Genomic DNA, 19063 nt, shown 5'->3' with positions numbered 1-19063 from the left:
AGATGTTCCATTTCGGCGGTACAACATCAGGGTTCCGCTCTGAGCTTGTGCCCTTATACCTTTGTACTTTCCCCAGGTGGTCTCTTCCTGCGAGCAGCAGGTTGCTAACATTTTTAAGCCATTTACACATTGCCCAGGTGCTTTGTCCTTTTTCTTGGTTCTTCCTTCTCCCGATCCCTATGTCATATACAACCTCCCCCCAGCTGTCGTACCCTTTTACAGTGCCTTTTGGACTCCGCCCCATCCAAACCTAACTTGTTTCCTTGCACACTTATACCCTTTGTTTGCTTGTCCCTTCTGTCCCCTGTGCTACCCCCGCCACTTTACCTTTCTGCTTACTACCTTCTCTTCTCTCTACTTCCTTCAATTACCTCTACTTCATCCACTTCCCTCTACTTCCTTTCACTTCCCTTCATTTACATTTGCTTCCCTTCACTTCATTTCACTTTCCTTCTACTTTCCTTTCACTTTACTTTTCACTTTACTTTTCACTTTACGCTTACGTTTGTTTTTTGATCCCTCCTCACACCACCCTCCACTTGCCCCGTGGCACATCAGAGGTGATGCCCCTGCCGCCGTCATATTCAGTGACTGCACAGTCCCTTCTGGTTTCTGACAGCCCTTCCGGCCGGGATGCACCATGTACCTCCACTGCCACAGTTCCAATTGGTCATGCAATCCTTTCTCTGGTGTGGGCGGGCGGGCATGCGATATCCTCCGCTGAAGTGGTCCTGGTAGAGAGGGTGCCTCCCAGTGAGTGCTGCTTTTTTATAGGCCCCTTGTGGGGTGGGTGCAAGCTGCACTTCTCTACTCCTCTCTTGTCCTCACCTCCTAGGGGTCCCTTCACTCCTCCCCTTTCCTGTTGCCTGGCACCCCTTGATCTGCATCTGCAGCCCTTAGCTGCTGGGGAGGAGGGCGGGCAGGGATCCTTCAGGCCTGATGTCTGCTGCAGCTAAGTCAGGGACAACCCAGGCCTCCCTTTGCACGGCGCGTTCCCTGGCATAGTTCCCTCCCACTTTGACCTCTGTTACAGTTTAACTGCAATAAGGAAATGGCATCACACTGTCATAATGTATGTCATTTGAGTTGGGACATAAACATTCCTGCTGCTAGAGCCAGTGCAGGAGAGAATTCCACAGGACGCCGAAGTACTTCAAAACAAGCATTGGCAATGCCAACAGTTTGGACTTTTGTGTAGGCATAGGAAAGTCACTTGCCAGGCACTTCTGTAATGGTATCACCTGGCCATTGATGGTAGCAGGTGCAAAGTGTTGCAAGTAAATGGGCATCTAATAGTAGTGCCTGGCAAATGCCTATTCATTATACACAAGTCAAAACATTTGTTTTTCCCAATGCTTGTTTTTAATAGGACTTCAGTGAAGGACACGCATAGTGCTTATAAATAGAGTGCTGGAAGCCAGACCTGGTTAAGAAATATTTGTTACACCAGTAGCACGTTTGCAGCTCCAATTTATTCATTAACTCTCAGACGACTGCTTTGAAAAACCACTGGCAGACACTTCAAGTGTAAAGATTCATGGTAAGGCTTTAAAGCATACTTGAAGAGATCCCATGAGGCAGTGTTTTGGGCAGGGAGGGGCAGGAACTAGGTGGGAATAGCCATAGGGATTAGCATGGCCAGGGGCAGTCAATGGGTGAGCAAATAACCAAACAACACTCACAGGCTTTGTTTCCCTCCTCAGATACAATTATTTCCTTAGCTGTACTCAATGCAATAGTTTTGGCTTATGAATAATAGCCCAAACTAAAAAGCCCGACACGATTTTCAGATTCCTTTCTTCTATAAAAGCTTTCTGTAACACTTTACAGCCATTCATTGATAAAGAACCGTTTATGATAGTATATCTACTTTATGCACTGGAGGTCAACACAGGGGAGCAAAAACATATTTGCGTGTTTCACTCTTTTCAAAACCACAGATGGGCTTTAAAATGCATTGCATCAACCTACTTAACCCCTTAACTGCCCCTTTAATGCAGGCAACAAGGTGCACATTTTACTCTCAGGGCTCATCAGTGTGGTGAAGTCAGACATCCTTTCTTTCTTTCTTTCTTATTATCGAATGCGTGGGCGGACCCACGCAGGCGCTTCCCCATCCAAAAGGATGATGTGCACCTACCCCACCAATCTTACACACAGCCCTCACATTCTCATGAGTGGTTCATTGCCGCAGCGCCCCCACCCAGTTGGCATCCCTTGACGTCTACCTCCAGTTCGGAGCCAATGAGCATTGCATTGTGGATAGGCAAAGTGACTCAAAAGTGTGCATTTTGCTCAAGAACATTGTCTTTGTCTAGTAGAGCAGCACTCTTCTTTACATAGTTTCATCACCCAAAGAGACACAGCTCTGGGGGATGCAGACATTGAGGAGGGATTTGTTATGCTTTTCGGTGCAGTTTTGGTTTCCATGTTGCATGTAAAGTCGGTACCACATGTGACTCATAGGTGGTGCTGTGCAGACTGGCACGAGTAAGGCGTGGTTAAACACTCACAAATATGTTTTATGGCCCCAAAACTGAAGAAACATTGCCTTCCCGCTAAGTCATGCTAAAACATCTGATCAAGTTAAAAGCGGCGACATGCAGTACAGAGAAGTTTGCAACTCCCAGACAATAGAGTAAAACTAATTCTGAGTGATAGGATCAGCCATTTTGTAAAAGTCAGGGCAGGCTCCTCCATGACGCATTCCCAAACAGTAGCACATATTTGGTGAGGTGGTCAAGTCTAATATGCTTGGGTATACCACCATTTTAAATCTATGTACCATGACATTGACATTATGCAGTACCGAGGAGCCCGTCATTTAGGCTCGGTGTACAAGAGTGTATTATCACAGGCTTCATACGTTGGATGTACAAGGTTGCAGTACCATAGACCCTTTCCTGACGGCACTATACACTCTGGCACTTACACATTCCTATGGCAGTCTAATGCCACACATCGGTAATAGGGGATGCAGTGCAGTCTGGCATAAGTAAAGTAACCACACCCACCCTACCCTTGTGTCACATTTGTCAGAGAGAAACACAGGGCTATAAATCTGTTTTTCTTTATTTTTCACAGTCGTTTGCAGTGCATTGACTTATCCACATAAGTGCCACATTCATATTTATCCAATGTATTATTTTCTAAAAGAAGCAGGCTGATCCATGATGCTTGGCCAAACACAGACAAATATATTGCGTTACCGAAAAACAATGCAAATGTACCCTCTCTCCACCCCAGGATAGAACAGCTTATAAGGAGGAAGACCTGCGACACTGCGGGGAAGCAGGCAATCTCCCTGAAAAAGGAGCAACATTCCATGAGATTGCATAGGATCAACCATTTTGTAGAAACCATGGCTACTGTGTAAACTGGGTGTAGAGTTGTAGAAATCTACGTAAAATAACTCCTTTCATCTACACTGTCCATTATGTTGATTCACCTATGTGCTGCACTTATTTGTATTTGTAATTATATGTAAAGGGAACAGTTTGCTCCATGATGCATGGCTAAACATAGACACATTTTCAGCGAGGGGCCATTATGGTGTGCATGCCACCATTTGAATCGATATACCGTGACATTATGGAACTTTGGCCCCAACACCTGAAATTGGTATAGGAGTGCACTATCACCGGCTTTAAACATTGGCTGTACATACAAGGTTGCCATACCTTAGGCTGTTATTGTTGCTGCTATGCAATCGGCACTGCCGCTTGCATACAACAGTTGATTACCACACACAGTTGGTGCTGTGCAGTCTTGTTTAAGCAAAGCACCTGTAGACAAGCTTCCCTTGTGTACATTTGGTCCAGGTAAAAGATAGGACTATGAATCAGTACTTTATCAAATTGTACAGGCTTTTGTACCAGCCAAGCTAGTCCATTACTGTAGGCCTTTACTAGGCAGTGGTGTGCAGTTGGGCACCAACATTGGATGCATGGCTATGCACTACCACAGTCTGTTAATAGGTTTTGATGTACAGTGTGGACTAAGTATTGGGAATACAGTCAAACTAAACATGTGCCTCTTTTCTTTTTGACATTATGAAACTTTGGGTTGTTTGTGCTTCCTTATTTGTCACGCAAAACAAAAGAGGTGATGGCTGGAAGGTTTGGAATTAATCCTAACCTCCGGCATTGCTCTGGGCAACCCTCCAGGCTATTGTTCTTCGCTTGCCAAGCCATTAGACAAATGGAAAAACCATATTCAAATCAGTCTTGGTCTCACTCCAAAAGGGGCATTCCAGCCCGACCTATTTGGTCACTTCCCTTCTGCACGAGACCACAAGCATCTCCAAACATGTTTCAGCCTTGTTGGGCCATATCTGTGAGGAGTAGCTTGGGTCTCTAGGCCCAGCAGGCACGTGACCCACGTCTCTGCATACTCTCCCACTCACGGTGACTTATGCAAAACAAAAGAGGTGGTGGCTGGAAGGTTTGGAATTAATCCTAACCTCTGGCATTAGTCATGGCAACCCTCCAGACCGCTGTTATTCACCTGCCAAGCCATTCCAAAAGGGGAAAGACCATATGCAAATCAGGCTTGGTCTTACCCCAAAAGGGGCAGTCCGCCCCGACCTACCTGGTCACATCCCTTATGCACAAGACCACAAGCATCCCCAGACATGTTTCGGCCTTGTTGAGCCTTATCTGTGAGGAGTAGCTTGGGTCTCTAGGCCCAGCAGGCACGTGACCCACGTCTCTGCATACCCTCCCACTCAGGGTGACTTATGCAAAACAAAAGAGGTGGTGGCTGGAAGGTTTGGAATTAATCCTAACCTCTGGCATTAGTCATGGCAACCCTCCAGACCGCTGTTATTCACCTGCCAAGCCATTCCAAAAGGGGAAAGACCATATGCAAATCAGGCTTGGTCTTACCCCAAAAGGGGCAGTCCGCCCCGACCTACCTGGTCACATCCCTTATGCACAAGACCACAAGCATCCCCAGACATGTTTCAGCCTTGTTGGGCCTTATCTGTGAGGAGTAGCTTGGGTCTCTAGGCCCAGCAGGCACGTGACCCACGTCTCTGCATACCCTCCCACTCAGGGTGACTTATGCAAAACAAAAGAGGTGGTGGCTGGAAGGTTTGGAATTAATCCTAACCTCTGGCATTAGTCAGGGCAACCCTCCAGACCGTTGTTCTTCACCTGCCAAACCATTACAAAAAGGGAAAGACCATATGGAAATGAGGCTTGGTCTCAACCCAAAAGGGGCATTTCAGCCCGACCTACTTTGTCACATCCCTTCTGCATGAGATTGCAAGCATCCCCAAACATGCTTCGGCCTTGTTGGGCCTCATCAGTAGGGAGTAGCTTGGGTCTCTAGGCGCAGCAGGCCCGGAACCCACGTCTGGGCATACCAGTCCCACTCAGGGTGATTTAAGCAATACCAGTGGTTCAGGTTAATTCAAAACCTTCCACCTATCACATTTTTGGTTTCCGTATGTCTCCCTATGTGACAGGGCTATGCCCAGACTTGACTCCCTTGCTCTCTGTGCCATAGGGAACTAAGCTGCACCTCACTGAGGAGGCCAAACAAGGCCGAAGCCTGTTTGGGGTTGAGTGTGTTTCTGTGCAGAGTGGTCCTGGCCTAGGAGTTCGGGCAGGGCTGCTCCCATTGGTGGCAGTACCTGACTGATTTGCATATAGCTGGACCCCTTTTGCAGTGGCACAGATGGGATAAAAAATGGTGGTGCAGAAGGTTGCCCAGAGCAATACCAGTGGTTCAGATTAATTCAAAAACTTCTACCCATCACTTTTTTGGTTTCTCCTTATTGGTCACGGGCTGTGCACCAGCCGCAATACAGTGTTCATCGACCAGTTGCAGAATTGGTTTTCACCCCGCTCCCCCACACACACATGTTCCTATATGTGTATCATCACTTTCTCCAGATGTGCCATGAAACACAACCCAATGATCACAATACCTTAGGTCATAGCCGCCTTCTCCCATCGGTTTAACCACTGTTCACCTCAAAGGACCGACATACTCCCATACTATCACAAAGCATTCTTTCCCCTCTGCACCGCTCAATCCCTGTGTTTCTAGCATCTAGTTCATGCTTTTGCATCCTCTTATCTCCCCCTCGCTCATTGGCTTTCTTCCAGCAGACTAAAGTCTGGATACCCCTTGGCAAGGTCACAGCACGCCACTCCACGGAAAGCCTAGGCGCTCTGAGACTTCTATGGTGGTTATCTGGCAAGTCTTAAAGAACTGCACACACATCCCCTACTCCTTGGCAGTATGTACACATCTGTCAGGGTACTCAAGTGTTTCTGCACAGGCAATAATGACTACACACGTGTATACCATTGAACACAAAAGTCAACTCCTTAAACACTTGTGTTGCTATACACCCTTGTCAAAGGGACGCTAGCAGTCACAGCCTCAAAGCAGGAGCATAGGCGACACATGCATCTCGGTGGACGGGCGAGACAAGTGTAAGCCAGGGGATTTGCTACTGGAACATCCCAGCTTAACCCACATGAACTTGCAGCATATTTGTGTGCCTTCAAGGCATAGGTGTATTGCTACCCTGAATTGTCTTTTAGTCACATATTCGACAATCTGGAATGACAATCTAAAAAGGAATTTTGCAGCTGGTATTTTCTTTTACTCGTGACAGCACAGTCACTACTCGAGGCCATCATGATTATAAACAGCATCTTTGCCAAAGCAGAACCTGGGCAGCATCTGGTTGACTGTAGAAATATTCTTACCTGCTATCTTTGCATACAGAAACTTAACAGGAAATTGTGGGCAGGACAATTTACAAACTCCACAGACGCCCCCTGCACCCTTCTCACTGATAACTGGATATCTGCTCATTGGCAGAGCAGCAGTTAGACAGCCTTTGCATTCAATAACTGCTGGCGTCAATTTCAACTCTGTTTTTACCCTTGCCTTTGGGTCAGCAGTTGATTATTGAAAACCTTGTGAGCCCTTGTTCCCAGCATCCTCTGCTCAGGAAAGTGAGCAGAATAAGTCCTTCTTTGGTCCTCCCACTCTGGAAAGTTAGGGGATAAGCCGCCCACTGTCCTCTTTGATTTCTACATTCATACCTCAATGTCAGTTCAAAATGTCAGGAAAGAAATATATGAACATAAAATACAGGGACACGTGGTACAGATGAAATGCTCAATAGTGGGGTAACATACTGGGCTAATCTATTCACAAACCCACCTCTGCTGAAGGGAGTCCTTGAAGTCCTGGTTGATCAATAATGCTGTGCCGATTTTTGAAAACAAGCATTGGCACAGAAAATTGCAAAGGCAGACCTAGTGGCTTAGCCAATGCTTGTTTAGGTTTGCCATTTTTTATCAGACGCCCAAAAACTCTTTCCTTGACTGAATGTGTAGTAGCTTGTATTCATGGTTATCATTTTATTTTGTATTTAATTATTATATTGCTGATAACGCGCCGCAGCCCGCCATCATCAGTCCACACATCAAACAACTGACAACAAACACAGACAATTCAGCTAAAGGGTCTTTACGAAAATGTGGGGATATCAATTAAATGATATCATCTTAAGACATTTGCGAAATATAAAAAGGCTCTTTTCTCTGTGTAAGTCAACTGGTAACCTGTTCCAAGCATATGTAGCCTGGACAGGGAAGGAACATCCCTTCCCTCTTGTTCTCATGACTCTAGGGCATGTTAGCAATAGGATATCGTTGGATCTGGTTTTCTTCCCTGTGGTTGCAGAGAGAGACTTTCTTTGAGGTTTTCCGGGACCAATCCATGCAAACATTTGTGTGTGTCAAAGTGATAATCTTAAAGAGGATCCTATATTCAACTGGCAGCCATTGGGGCATCTTCCTTGCAGAGGTAATACGATTTCTCTTAGGAATGTTCTTAATAATATGCACCGCGTCATTTTGACAGGTTTGTATTTTACTTATGCAGTTCTTACTAGCCGCCCTGAGGAGTGCAGTAGTCTAGCCTGGGCATAATAGTGGCCCGCACTAGGTTTTCACTGTCATAGGGTTTCACCAGCCTAAGTAATCTGAGGTGGTATTGTGATGTATTGATGATGCTGTCCACCTGTGCATGTGCTCCTAGTGAACAGTCCAATTCCCCACCTAGAGTTTTGATGTCTTGAGTATTGATGCAATGACCATCGATAGAAAAATCCAGAAAGCATGGGTCCGATTTCATTCTGGCTTGAGAGGACCCAAAAATCAGGATTTCGGTCTTTGCACTGTTCAGACAAAGCCAGTTGGCTGTCACCCAATCTTTGACCAGCTTATAGATCTTTTGATTTTTCTTTGTGTCCTTGGCATAGTTACCGCTTAGTCAATCAGCAGCTGTGTGTCGTCAGCATAATTTGTGAATCTAGCCCCCTCTTCCTCTAGAAAATATCACAAAGGACTGAAATAGATGTTGCATTCTAAAAGAATATTGTTTGGGATATGGTTTCTTTATTCATACAGCACTGTATTTCATGTGCTCCCACTGCCTTCGCCATTGAGCTTGACCATTCCAGTTTTCCTGCAACCCTTGGATTAACAGAAGAAAGTTCAACTATCCGACCAAGAGACTTGCAGCGACCATCAAGCTGCAACCTATGGCACATAAGGCCATAGAGTCCATGAGGGCTACAAGAGTTATTTTTTTAGTTAAATTACTATGTAACTAGATGAATTCTTATTTGTGTGTATGTATTGGTTCCAATTCTTTATAACAACAACAAAAATAACGAACATTTTTTTAGTGAAATTAAAATAACGAAAAAATTGTTTTCTCTTTTTTAATTTGGGGGGGTCAAACCCCTCCCCCAGGTTTTTTACCCCGAAAGCTCCCCTTTCCCTTTTTTAATCCCTTAGCCCACTCCCAATATATTCTTTTACTAAAAAATGCAACATTTTTTTCGTTATTTAGGTTTCACTAAAAAAGCTTGTCGTTATTTTTATTTCGTTATAAACACTGTATACCGTATGTATTGTATATACTTGATCATCTTGACTAATTGTGTGAAAAGTTGGTTTAAACTAGATCATACGAACAATACATGAAATGAAATAAGGCTTTTGACATGCTGAGTTCCCAATAATTAGGCAACATAGCACACTGTCCTGCCACACAGGATGGAAAAGGAGCAGTGCCAATCTGCATATGACGTCATGAAGGTAGAGCAAAGATACATAGAACATTTAGGCTCAACATTATGTTCGAAAAAATACCATCTGAATGTGTTCAAAGAGCCAAAAGCCGGGCTCTTCTACCAAATGGACAAAGCTGTCAAGTGACTCCCATGTCACGTGAGACCCTTTAAACCCGTCCTGGTTTTCTATGCAACAGCACGTGCAGTTTTGCTTTTGCCACTATAATGCCAGTAAGTCCCGACATGCACACTGTTGGTCAAAAAGCCAAGACTGGTTGGCGCTGTTAGACATGACCTGAGACGAGGTGCCAGCAGCGTTGCATGCATATCAACCACACCAGGGTATCATGACGCAGGGGACTGAGCCTTTACACATTCCCAGGAAAAAGGCCACGGCTATGAGGCTGTGACAGGCGCATGTGTGAGCCATACCTGTAACGTGACATGTAATGAAACAAGAAATATATTAAGCATAGCTATCAAGTGACCCCATGCCAAGTGTGATACCTGAAGCCATTGTTGCTTTGGAAATGTGCATGCTGGGGCACGCAGGCCCTTACTCTTAATGAGAAAAATGTAGCTGCGAGTCCTATCATGCTATCATTGAGTGCTAAAAGTGCAGTCTGCATTCTGCCTCCTCACTGCTTGACAGCCCATAAAGGGCCTGTCAAGGTGATGCAGCCGCTACTCATTAGGCAATCAATAATGATGTGTTGCTTCTAATATCCGGACACCGCCAGGGTCTGTGAATTGGGAGTTAGGGCTGTTTTCTGCAGTTAAATGTTAAAGGTATTTGTACCACGCACCGTCACCAACGGAGCTGGTCCCACGGCGCTCTGGCGGATCTGTAAACAAGAAGGTGGGGTGGGTTAGTAAGGTGATGAGGGAGTATGATATTGAGAGGAGTGGTGTTCTGTTGGCAGCTTCATCTCAGTATACACCGTGCGCTGAGCTTTGGTGCGAGTATCGGGTCGATGTCAGTCCTCGTGTGCTGTTGGTGCGGCTTATGTGTTGTTGCAGTGTGGTGAAGTGCATGCGGCTTGTTGTGCGAGAGATGGTTGTGTGAGTTTTTGAGTGGGCTAAGTATGCAGAAAGTTTGAGGATTTTGGTTAGTGGGTTATATAACATTTAACATGCTAACATTCACAGTTCTGATTGTGCTACATGCTAACATTCATAATTCCATCTAAGTGTGGCACATGCTAACATTCACAGGTCCATCTAATTGTGGCACATGCTAACATACACAGTCCTATCTAGATGCGACTCAGGCTAGTGTTCACAATTCCATCTAAGCGTGATCCATGCTATCATTCACAATTCAATCTAAGTGTGGCCCTTGCTATCAATTACAATCCTATCTAGATGTAACACAGGCTATTGTTAACTATTGCATCTAAGCGTGGCATATGCTATCATTCATGATTCATTCTAAGTGTGGCACATGCTATCATTCGCAATTCAATCTAAGTGTGGCACATGCTATCATTCGCAATTCAATCTAAGTGTGGCACATGCTATCATTCACAATTTTATCTAAGTGTGGCACTTGCTAGCCTTCATGGTTCCATCTAAGTGTGGGACATGCTGACATTCATATTTCTATCTAGATGTGACACAGGCTAATGTTCACGATTCCATCTAAGTGTGGCACATGCTAACATTCACAGTCCTATCTAGATGCGGCACAGACTGGTGTTCACAATTCCATCTAAGTGTGGCGCATGCTATCATTCACAATTCCATCTAAGTGTGGCTCATGCTATCATTCACAATTCCATCTAAGTGTGGCGCATGCTATCATTCACAATTCCATCTAAGTGTGGCTCATGCTATCATTCACAATTCCATCTAAGTGTGGTACATGCTAACATTCATATTTCTATCTAGATGTGACGCAGGCTAGTGTTCATAATTCGATCTAAGTGTGGTACATGCTATCATTCACAACTCAATCTAAGTGGGGGCATGCAACCATATTTTTAAGTTACAATCCTGTCTCAAGACGTAGGCTGATGATCACAATTCTATCTAGGTAAGGGTGTAGTAAGTGATGTTTGCCTGGCAGTCGATGTTTTGGTAAGGTAACGTAGAGTGGCAGGGTTTTCTGGAGCAGAGTGATTGCTTTACTCCCCACCCATGCCACACTTACTTTTTTGTTGATGTAGGTTGACGGCTGGCCATTGGCTGCCCCTGCAGACACCTGCAGACACCTGCAGACACTGTTTGGAGCCGCCTCTATTGATGCCGCCCGTTGCCTGGGGCCCTTAGCCGCTGGGGCTGCAGGGCAGATGGCTGCCCTAGAGTGTCCTTGATGTGAGAGGGGTGGACCAATCAGGACTGGGGAGGCGGGCAGAAAGGGAAACCAGGAAGCGGGCAGGCACAGGCAGAGGAACCACGCAAAGAGTGCGCTCTGGTGCTTTTAAGCACGTATGCTAATTTTTTACATCAAAATTATGGAGGTGAGGGTCAGGAGACTCTTACCTTACACAGCGGGCCTCTGGAAATGCTCTAGATCAGCTGCTGCAGGTGCTTGCTACGGTCTGTGCTTGCTGTTGTTTTTTTCTTCAATTTTGGACCAATCAAGACGGGGGAGGCGGGCAGAAAGCAAAACCCGGAAGCGGGCAGGCACGGGGAGAGGAACCATGCGCCGAGTGCGCTCTGGTGCTTTTAAGCACCATATACGCATTGTTTACATCAAAATTATGGAGGTGAGGGTCAGGAGGCTCACCTTACATAGGGGGGCCTCTGGAAAGTAGGGGAGGAAATAAAAACGAAGGGGGGTTGCAGCTTTTACCGTTTAGCCTGAGCCCCGACCGCCCAGTAGGGCCTTGTTCCAGAAGGCCATTACATTTTTCAGTGACATGACCCTCATTACGAGTTTGGTGTGTAGCCAGGGAGCTATTATGCTATTATGGAATGGGGATGGAGGTAACAACGGGCACATTATAAGTGTCCCGTTGTTACCTCCCTCTTCCCCTGGCGGGACCCGGAAAAGACGTCTGGTTTTACCAGACGTCTGATCCGGGTCCCGCAAAGGGAAGCTCGTAATCGGCCCTGACGGAATGAAGGGGGCCCGTCCCGTACCGGCCCCCTTCATTCCGTCAGCGCCTGCCTCGTAATCAGGCCCATTGTTTGTTTTGAACAGTACTTTTGCCATTTGCAGCTTTTTATGTGTCCAGGATTGCAGCAGACATCCAAAGAAGCAGAGCTCTCAAGTTAGTCCATGTCAGGAGTGAGCAGCACATCCAGTCCCGGTTCCCGCCCTCCCTAACCCTCCCAATCCTTTGCATTCTGAGACTCCTGACCCTGTGTTTATAGCTGGAGAATCCTAATACAAGTCCCAGAATACAAAGCAATCTATATCTGCAGGTTGATGTCACACTGACATTGGTGTGAGGCCAGGAGTTGGTCTGCAAGTCCTTGGCAGATTTGGAGATATCCAGAGTTGGTGCCCATTAAGCTTCCTGATGCCCAAGCAGGTGGAACTCATAATCATTTGGCAGTGGTGCTGAATGCACAGGCTACCCTCTGTAGCAGGCAAATGGACTGGGTCCTATATACAGCCTAATGGATAGATGCAATTGCAGCAATTACACAGGGTTTTGGCGGGTTATTGTAAAATTGCATATAACTATTTACAGAAGAAATACACACCATATACTTTAGCAAAAATATAGGTAGTGTAAAGCTACAAAATAGTAAAGCTTAACAGATCCTAAAGCAACATCAAAAACAGGTTAACATGAAAGGTATCTTATTACTGCAATTTCCCCAAGCAATAGTATTTGTGGATATTTGTGGCTATGTTCTCCTGAAGACCCTAGACAGTTCTGTGTCCCCAAGTCTCTTATAAAGCTGGAGACTGAAGATCTTTAAGGCTGCCTATGTGCGGTTGTAGAGACTCACACGTTGAGTTGGCTAGTAGGTCCTGTACCAAGATGGCGTGCTCGCAGTGTGGAGTATAAGAGTTTTACACTGACAGTCAGTGGGAAAGGCATGTGTTCACTTAAACATTCTCTGGAACGTTTGTCTGTGTTTCACTAATGCCCTCTCTAGCCGAGTATTATCTTGATATTCCCGGCATGTTGCTCTAGCCTTCCATATCTCAGCCCTTGTTATCATCTCTGGAGTCTATCGCAGGCTTATCAACCCCAGCACACCCAGCGACTTTTCGATGGGCTGGAACCATGTGTGATTTTCTACACCCTCCAGGGCAGCCACCCCTTTAAGATAGCATTTGCCATCCAGGGCTGTATTGAATTTAGCTCAGTATAAACAATGTTTCAAATCTGCCAATTGTGAGGTGGTGATAATTCCTGGTGCATTTCCTGGTGCAACACGCGCATTAAGAGTTGAAGTCTACTGCCAGAATTGGAAACTGCAGAACCAGGAATCCTGGGATCGAATCCCACCTTCTCCACTTGGCCAAACGGTGTGATCCCTGACAAATTGTTTCCCTCAGCTGCATACATTTTGATCACTTATTAGAGATTCTTTCAACTTTACACTAAACAAAAATATACACTTGTGCATGATTTAATATCTTACAGTGTTGCAACATGCATAATTTTACTACCAATCCATGTAATGCATTAACCTGTTGCATATCAAAGGTTGGATGTATGACATGGCAAGGCCAGTTGTGATTTATGATGCATCCTTGCAGATAATTGGTATAATTGGTACTCCAGCTTTTCGTGGGTTGGTGATTGGGAGCTGGGAGGTGGGTGGAGGGAATGCTGTCAGTGCTTTATGTCTCAAGCAGTGTGAGCACTGCTATAAAGTTCCAGCTGTGTCCTATCACTTCTGCAGGACTAGAGCAGTGATCATCCCATGCCGTCAATGCAGGGAACTAGCTCTTTTAAATGCACCCGGCAGTGCTCCATGCGTGCAATGGGGCCCAAACAGAGCCCCTTGTGTGTTGTATGACTCTAATTGTGTGCGCCTCCTTCATCAGTGCCCTCTCGTAGCTATACTCCCCCATCAGTGTGTGCTCTCAACAGGGATGCCCTAACAGTGACATAGGCCTCCAGTACTGTGGGCCTCCTGCAGAAGCATATTGTAGGTGATGTAAGACCGCAGCAATGCACTGACAGTGATGTATGGTTCAAGCAGTTGGAGCTTCTAGCAGTGTCACATCAGTGTTATAAGATTCCAGCAGTGTGGGCGTGTTCCAGCAGTGCCCTGTCAAGGCCACAGAACCCCAGCTGAGTGTTCTTCCAGCGGTACACTGTCAGTGCTAGCAGACTTTAGAAACGCGAGCTTCCTTCAAAAACACACTTACTGTGCTATAAGATTCTAGTAGTGTGAGCTTCCTCCATCACTACTGCCTTGCCAGTGCTACAGAACCCCAGAAGTGTGGACTTGCTCCATAGGCGCATTAACAGTGTTAAAAGACCCCAGCAGTGTCTTGTAAGTCACACAGGGTTCCAATAGGGCACGTTTCATCCAGGAGTACACTGCCAAGGGTGACAGGACCCCCCAAGAGTGGTGACTTCCTTCTGAAGTGAACTGTCTGTGCAAAAGGACACTGCAATTCTGGAGCTCCTCCGCAAGTAGTCTCAGCGTTATAAGACTCTAACAGTGTCGCGTTACTGCTATGGTACTCTACCTGGAAGACGTTCACACTGATGTGAAAATCTGAATCACTGACGGGCACTGCTGGAGAAGCAGGAGGGCGACGATGGCAACATCGTGTTAGACCGGTCGAGGAAAGAGGAGTGGGACGGTCGAGGGAAGAGGAGTGGGACGGGGCCAAGTCCAAGCTCTCTTTGTGGCGAAAATGAGGGGGGAAACGAGAGTCACCCCCCCAAATGAGAGTCACTTGAGGGTGATTAAAGCCCCACTCAGCCTCTAGTCAGGCGATCGGCAACCTTTGGCTCTCCAGATGTTTTGTATCGCAACTCCCATCAGCCCTCGCTATTATGATCAATGTTGAGGGCTCATGCGAGTGGTAGTCACAAACCTCTGGAGTGCCGCAGGGTGCGGACCCATGCCCCGCCCCCCCCGGGGAAACCAGGGAAGGGCCCCAGTGCTGCTTCTCTGGGGCAAGAGCAGTGATGAGTAGGACATCAGGGGGATTGGGATGTGGCGAGGGCAGCCTACTGCGCTGGGGTCTCAGCTGCTGTTATCCATCTTCATTGAGCAAAGTCACAGACACCTCTAACTTCAGTAGAAATGACATCCCTCCCATTTTCCCAAGAATGAAGATCTGTGACCCAGAAAGGGGCTACACACTCCAGGCCAATGCACCCAGGCAGGGGCGGACTGGGGACCCAAAGAGGCCCTGGAAATAATTTCCAAAGTGGCCCCATGTTACACATTTTCAGCAAGCTCAACCCTTTTCCTATAAGAACATTTGGAAATAACATAGGTTACCACACTAAAGAGTCCCAGGGTGCAGAGGCCTACTGGGAAGCCTCTGGAGTTTCCTATAGGCCAGCCCACCCCTGGACCCAGGTGTCCCAAAGGGAAGGCTCTTGGCCTTTAGACTGACTAGATAACCTTTGATCTCAATCGCTGGAGATGCTCAAATATAAGGCAACGAGGCTGCATATTTATGTAAATAATCGTTGATTCGCTTTAACATCCTCAAATAACCTTCTGTCTTGAGTTTGAAGCAACCCTTTGGGGGCAAGTGGACTACATACAAAAAAGGAGTCGTTCTTTGGTCCCTCAAGTCATTTTCTCCTAGTGGCCTGACTCCTCCTATGGCGCCCCAAAGCTTGAATGTTGCTTCTGCCACCTATCCATTCCCACCTACCAGCTCTCTTGCAAGGCGCTTCCTCTCCAGGCATTTCAGTACATCTCGTCCCTTTACCCGTCAATGTACAGCGTCCTCACTGGTGAATTGCCTGAGTAGTCATCCAATAGTAGCACACTTTCTACTGAACCGGGATCTGGCGGGGCTTTCCATGGAATGTCCTGACCTTGCTTTTAGAATATGCAGCAACATTTTAATAATAATAATAACGTCCTTATCTAATGGAGCCCAATGTATCGACCACGGAAGGATGCGAGGCTGAGCTAGGCCTACCCCAGGATTTGAGCTTATCCAGAGCAGCACGGCACCGTATGAGAGGCCAGCACTGAACACGTGATCTATCCACCAGGGTGTGACTCTATAGAAACATTCTACTATTGTAAATGTGTAACTACATCATCAGTTTGTTTAATATTGCACTGCTGTGAACTATATTATACAAATGTAGGAAGGTCGAGTAAATGTCACATAGGTGTATGTTTTATAAAGACCTTAAAGTATACAGAAAAGAAAACACATTCTTATATTCAACATACATACATTCATGGTCCAGGAATCCCTTTCAAGCTCAGCATTGCTTTGGGCCATTCAGTTTGCCCTGTGCTGGGTATGCCCTGTGCTCCAGTTAGCTCCTGGGTACAGTTCAAAGCAATGCACTGTTGCTGCAAGCGACCTGGCACAGCAAATGCCCAGGCTGCCCTCTGTAGAAGGCAGATGGACTGGTGGTGCAAGCGACCTGGCACAGCAAATGCCCAGGCTGCCCTCTGTAGAAGGCAGATGGACTGGCGGTGCAAGTGCTGTACTGCATGCACAGCACCCCTCCCGTGCGCACCGCAGTCTGTGATTGATTGATTATTTATTTATTATGCGCTTCTACACAAGCACCCCCAACATTTTCACAGTGTCTGCCAGGGTCAAACTGTTGTATAAAATTGGCTTGGGCACCAATGAAAAGTGGCCACATTTTCACAAATTGCAATTCTTTCCTTTCATGAAAGGCCTTTTGATTAATAAACAGAGGGGATGTTTGGGGGGTAAATGTGTTTCAAATAGTGCATTTAAAGAGTATTTGTTCAGTAACACTGGAAATAATTACCATCTGTACAGTGAAGTCACTTCTTAAACCACTGTCCAAAAAACGGCTCCATTTTGACCCCCCAAAACGGTCCCACGCTAGCACATTTGGTCTGCACTTGGGGCATTGGCCTAGTGGCCTATGGCTGCACCCCTCCTTTGTCTGCCTGCACTTCGCTGGCTGTTTCCTAACGCTCTCCCATCTCTCTTCCCAGCACCTCTCGGAGAACCTGGAAGATTTCTCCAACGAGCTCTTCAACAGCTTCTTCGATGACCCGGCCCTGGCCGAGAGGAACCCTCTGCTGGACATGGACCTCGACCCGCAGACTCCGGACATCCAGGCCGAGCACAGCTACTCGCTCTGCGGGGACTCCGCGCCACAGAGCCCCCTCCTGTCCGTGAAGACTGAGGAGGACGACGATGGTGAGCCAAGGGCAAATAATACCAGCGGAGTCTGGGCAATGTGCAGGCGCTAGCTCCAACTGGAATAGTAGGAGGCGCCATATGCTGGGATAGAGGCCCGCTGGCGGAGCCCGAAGCAGCAACAGCAGGAGGGGCCTGTATCTCAGTATTGAGGTGCATCGGCAGAGCTCCCTAGGGATAGCAGACGCTGCTTATTGTCAGGAGTGCGTGCGTTGCAGCATTGAGAGTACGTTAAAGAGTACGCGGGTTCAAGGTTTGCAGTACACTGGCAGTATTGGAAGAGCAGGGGGTGCTGAAGGTCATTATTGCACTGCTTTGGCACAGCTGTGTGTGGGGCACAGTACTGGCATATCAGTGAGTGTTGTGGGCAGTACCTGAAGTGTCCTGGCGAGGCTGCATGTGGGTTCCAGGACGCAGACTGTAGTGGGCGTGCGGCAGGTCAGGATTGGGATGCGTGACATCAGTGCTGGCCTTAGTGGCAGCAGCACACCGGGCTGAAAAAGAACAATTTGGCGCCCCCCTCCCGCCACGCCCATGGTCATTTGGGGGGTGGAGGCACCAAATGTCTTTTTGTGGTGGGAGAAATGTCATTTTAAAATTAAATGTGCTCATGGGAGCCGGCGCATTTAACAATAAGGTGCCACATCACCCTATTAGGATGATTATTGGCCCACTCTATTGTTTTTAAATGCGCACGTTCCTGCAAGCGCATTTAATTTCAAAATGACACTTCTCCAACCCGAGATGCACCCTGGGGGCTAATGGCGCTCTGGGAAGTTGCCCGGCCCATCCTGCCCTAAAGCCAGCTCTACATGACATAGTGTGTGGGTCACAGTACAGGAACAGCAAACTGAGGTGTATTGGCAGAGCCAGTAATGGAATAGCAGAGGAGAGGTGCTGGAGGTCAGAACCCAGGCGCGGAAGCAGAGTTGCTTGAGGGTCCCAGTATCACATTGGCTGGGATTACTGGAGGTCAGAATTGAGGTGCATCGAGAAAGCTATGTCTTTGCCTCGCTGCTGAAATTGGGTGAAGATGCCTCCGGTCAATACTGAAGTGCATTGGCAGAGCTATGTGTAGATCCCATTATTAGTACAAGAATGTCTAAGGTGGCTTCATTTCAGGATTGATGTACATGCGCAGAGCTGGATGTAGGTGAGCTATGTTATTGTCTTGCAGTGGGCTGGTGGGTGTGTGTTGCTATATAGTTTGGCCTATGCATGCAGTGTGCTTTATTTGTTTGGTCTGCAGTTTGGCATTCCGTCTATCCTGCATTTGACTGGGCCTGTCTTGCAGTGTGGTGTGCTTGCGCTGCATTTTTATAGTGTCTACCTTGTGTTTTGACTGTTTGTCTTCCCACAGTTTGGCTGCTGGTTTGTGAAGCAGTGTGTCTGTTCATTCTGCAGTTAACTGTTTGTTTATACTGCAATTTGGTGGCATCTTTACTGAAGTTTGGCTCTTTGATTATTCACAGGTCTGGCTGTGTTTCTGTACTGAAATTTGTTATTTGTCTTGCCTGTACACTGGCTTAGCCTGTCTTTCAATCGTAAAATGCAGGTTTAACTTTTTTCCCGTATTGTATCGTACAGTGCACCGCTGTTTTGCGTGGTTTCGATTTTGTGGGTTGGCTGTGCACTTTTTCCACAGTTTGACCATGTGCTCTCCTGTTTCGCTCTGTCTGTGCTGC

At 46.8% G+C, this 19063-nt stretch overlaps 1 protein-coding gene across 1 annotated transcript in view; it reads left to right on the top strand.

Annotated features, from left to right (window-relative positions):
• The window catches only part of CREB3L1 (cAMP responsive element binding protein 3 like 1), a 411915-nt gene that overhangs the window by 286433 nt on the left and 106419 nt on the right, over nucleotides 1-19063 (top strand). Inside the window, exon 2 of the mRNA XM_069623240.1 lies at nucleotides 17171-17378. Within this exon, the coding sequence (XP_069479341.1) occupies nucleotides 17171-17378 (208 nt within the window). The remainder of the gene's footprint in view (nucleotides 1-17170; nucleotides 17379-19063) is intronic.

The sequence above is a fragment of the Ambystoma mexicanum genome, chromosome 11 (genome assembly GCF_040938575.1).
Source record: "Ambystoma mexicanum isolate Mex_15411 chromosome 11, UKY_AmexF1_1, whole genome shotgun sequence".
Classification (NCBI taxonomy): Eukaryota; Metazoa; Chordata; class Amphibia; order Caudata; family Ambystomatidae; genus Ambystoma; species Ambystoma mexicanum.
Note: the sequence above shows the minus strand (reverse complement) of the source record. Positions and strands in the feature narration are given on the sequence as shown.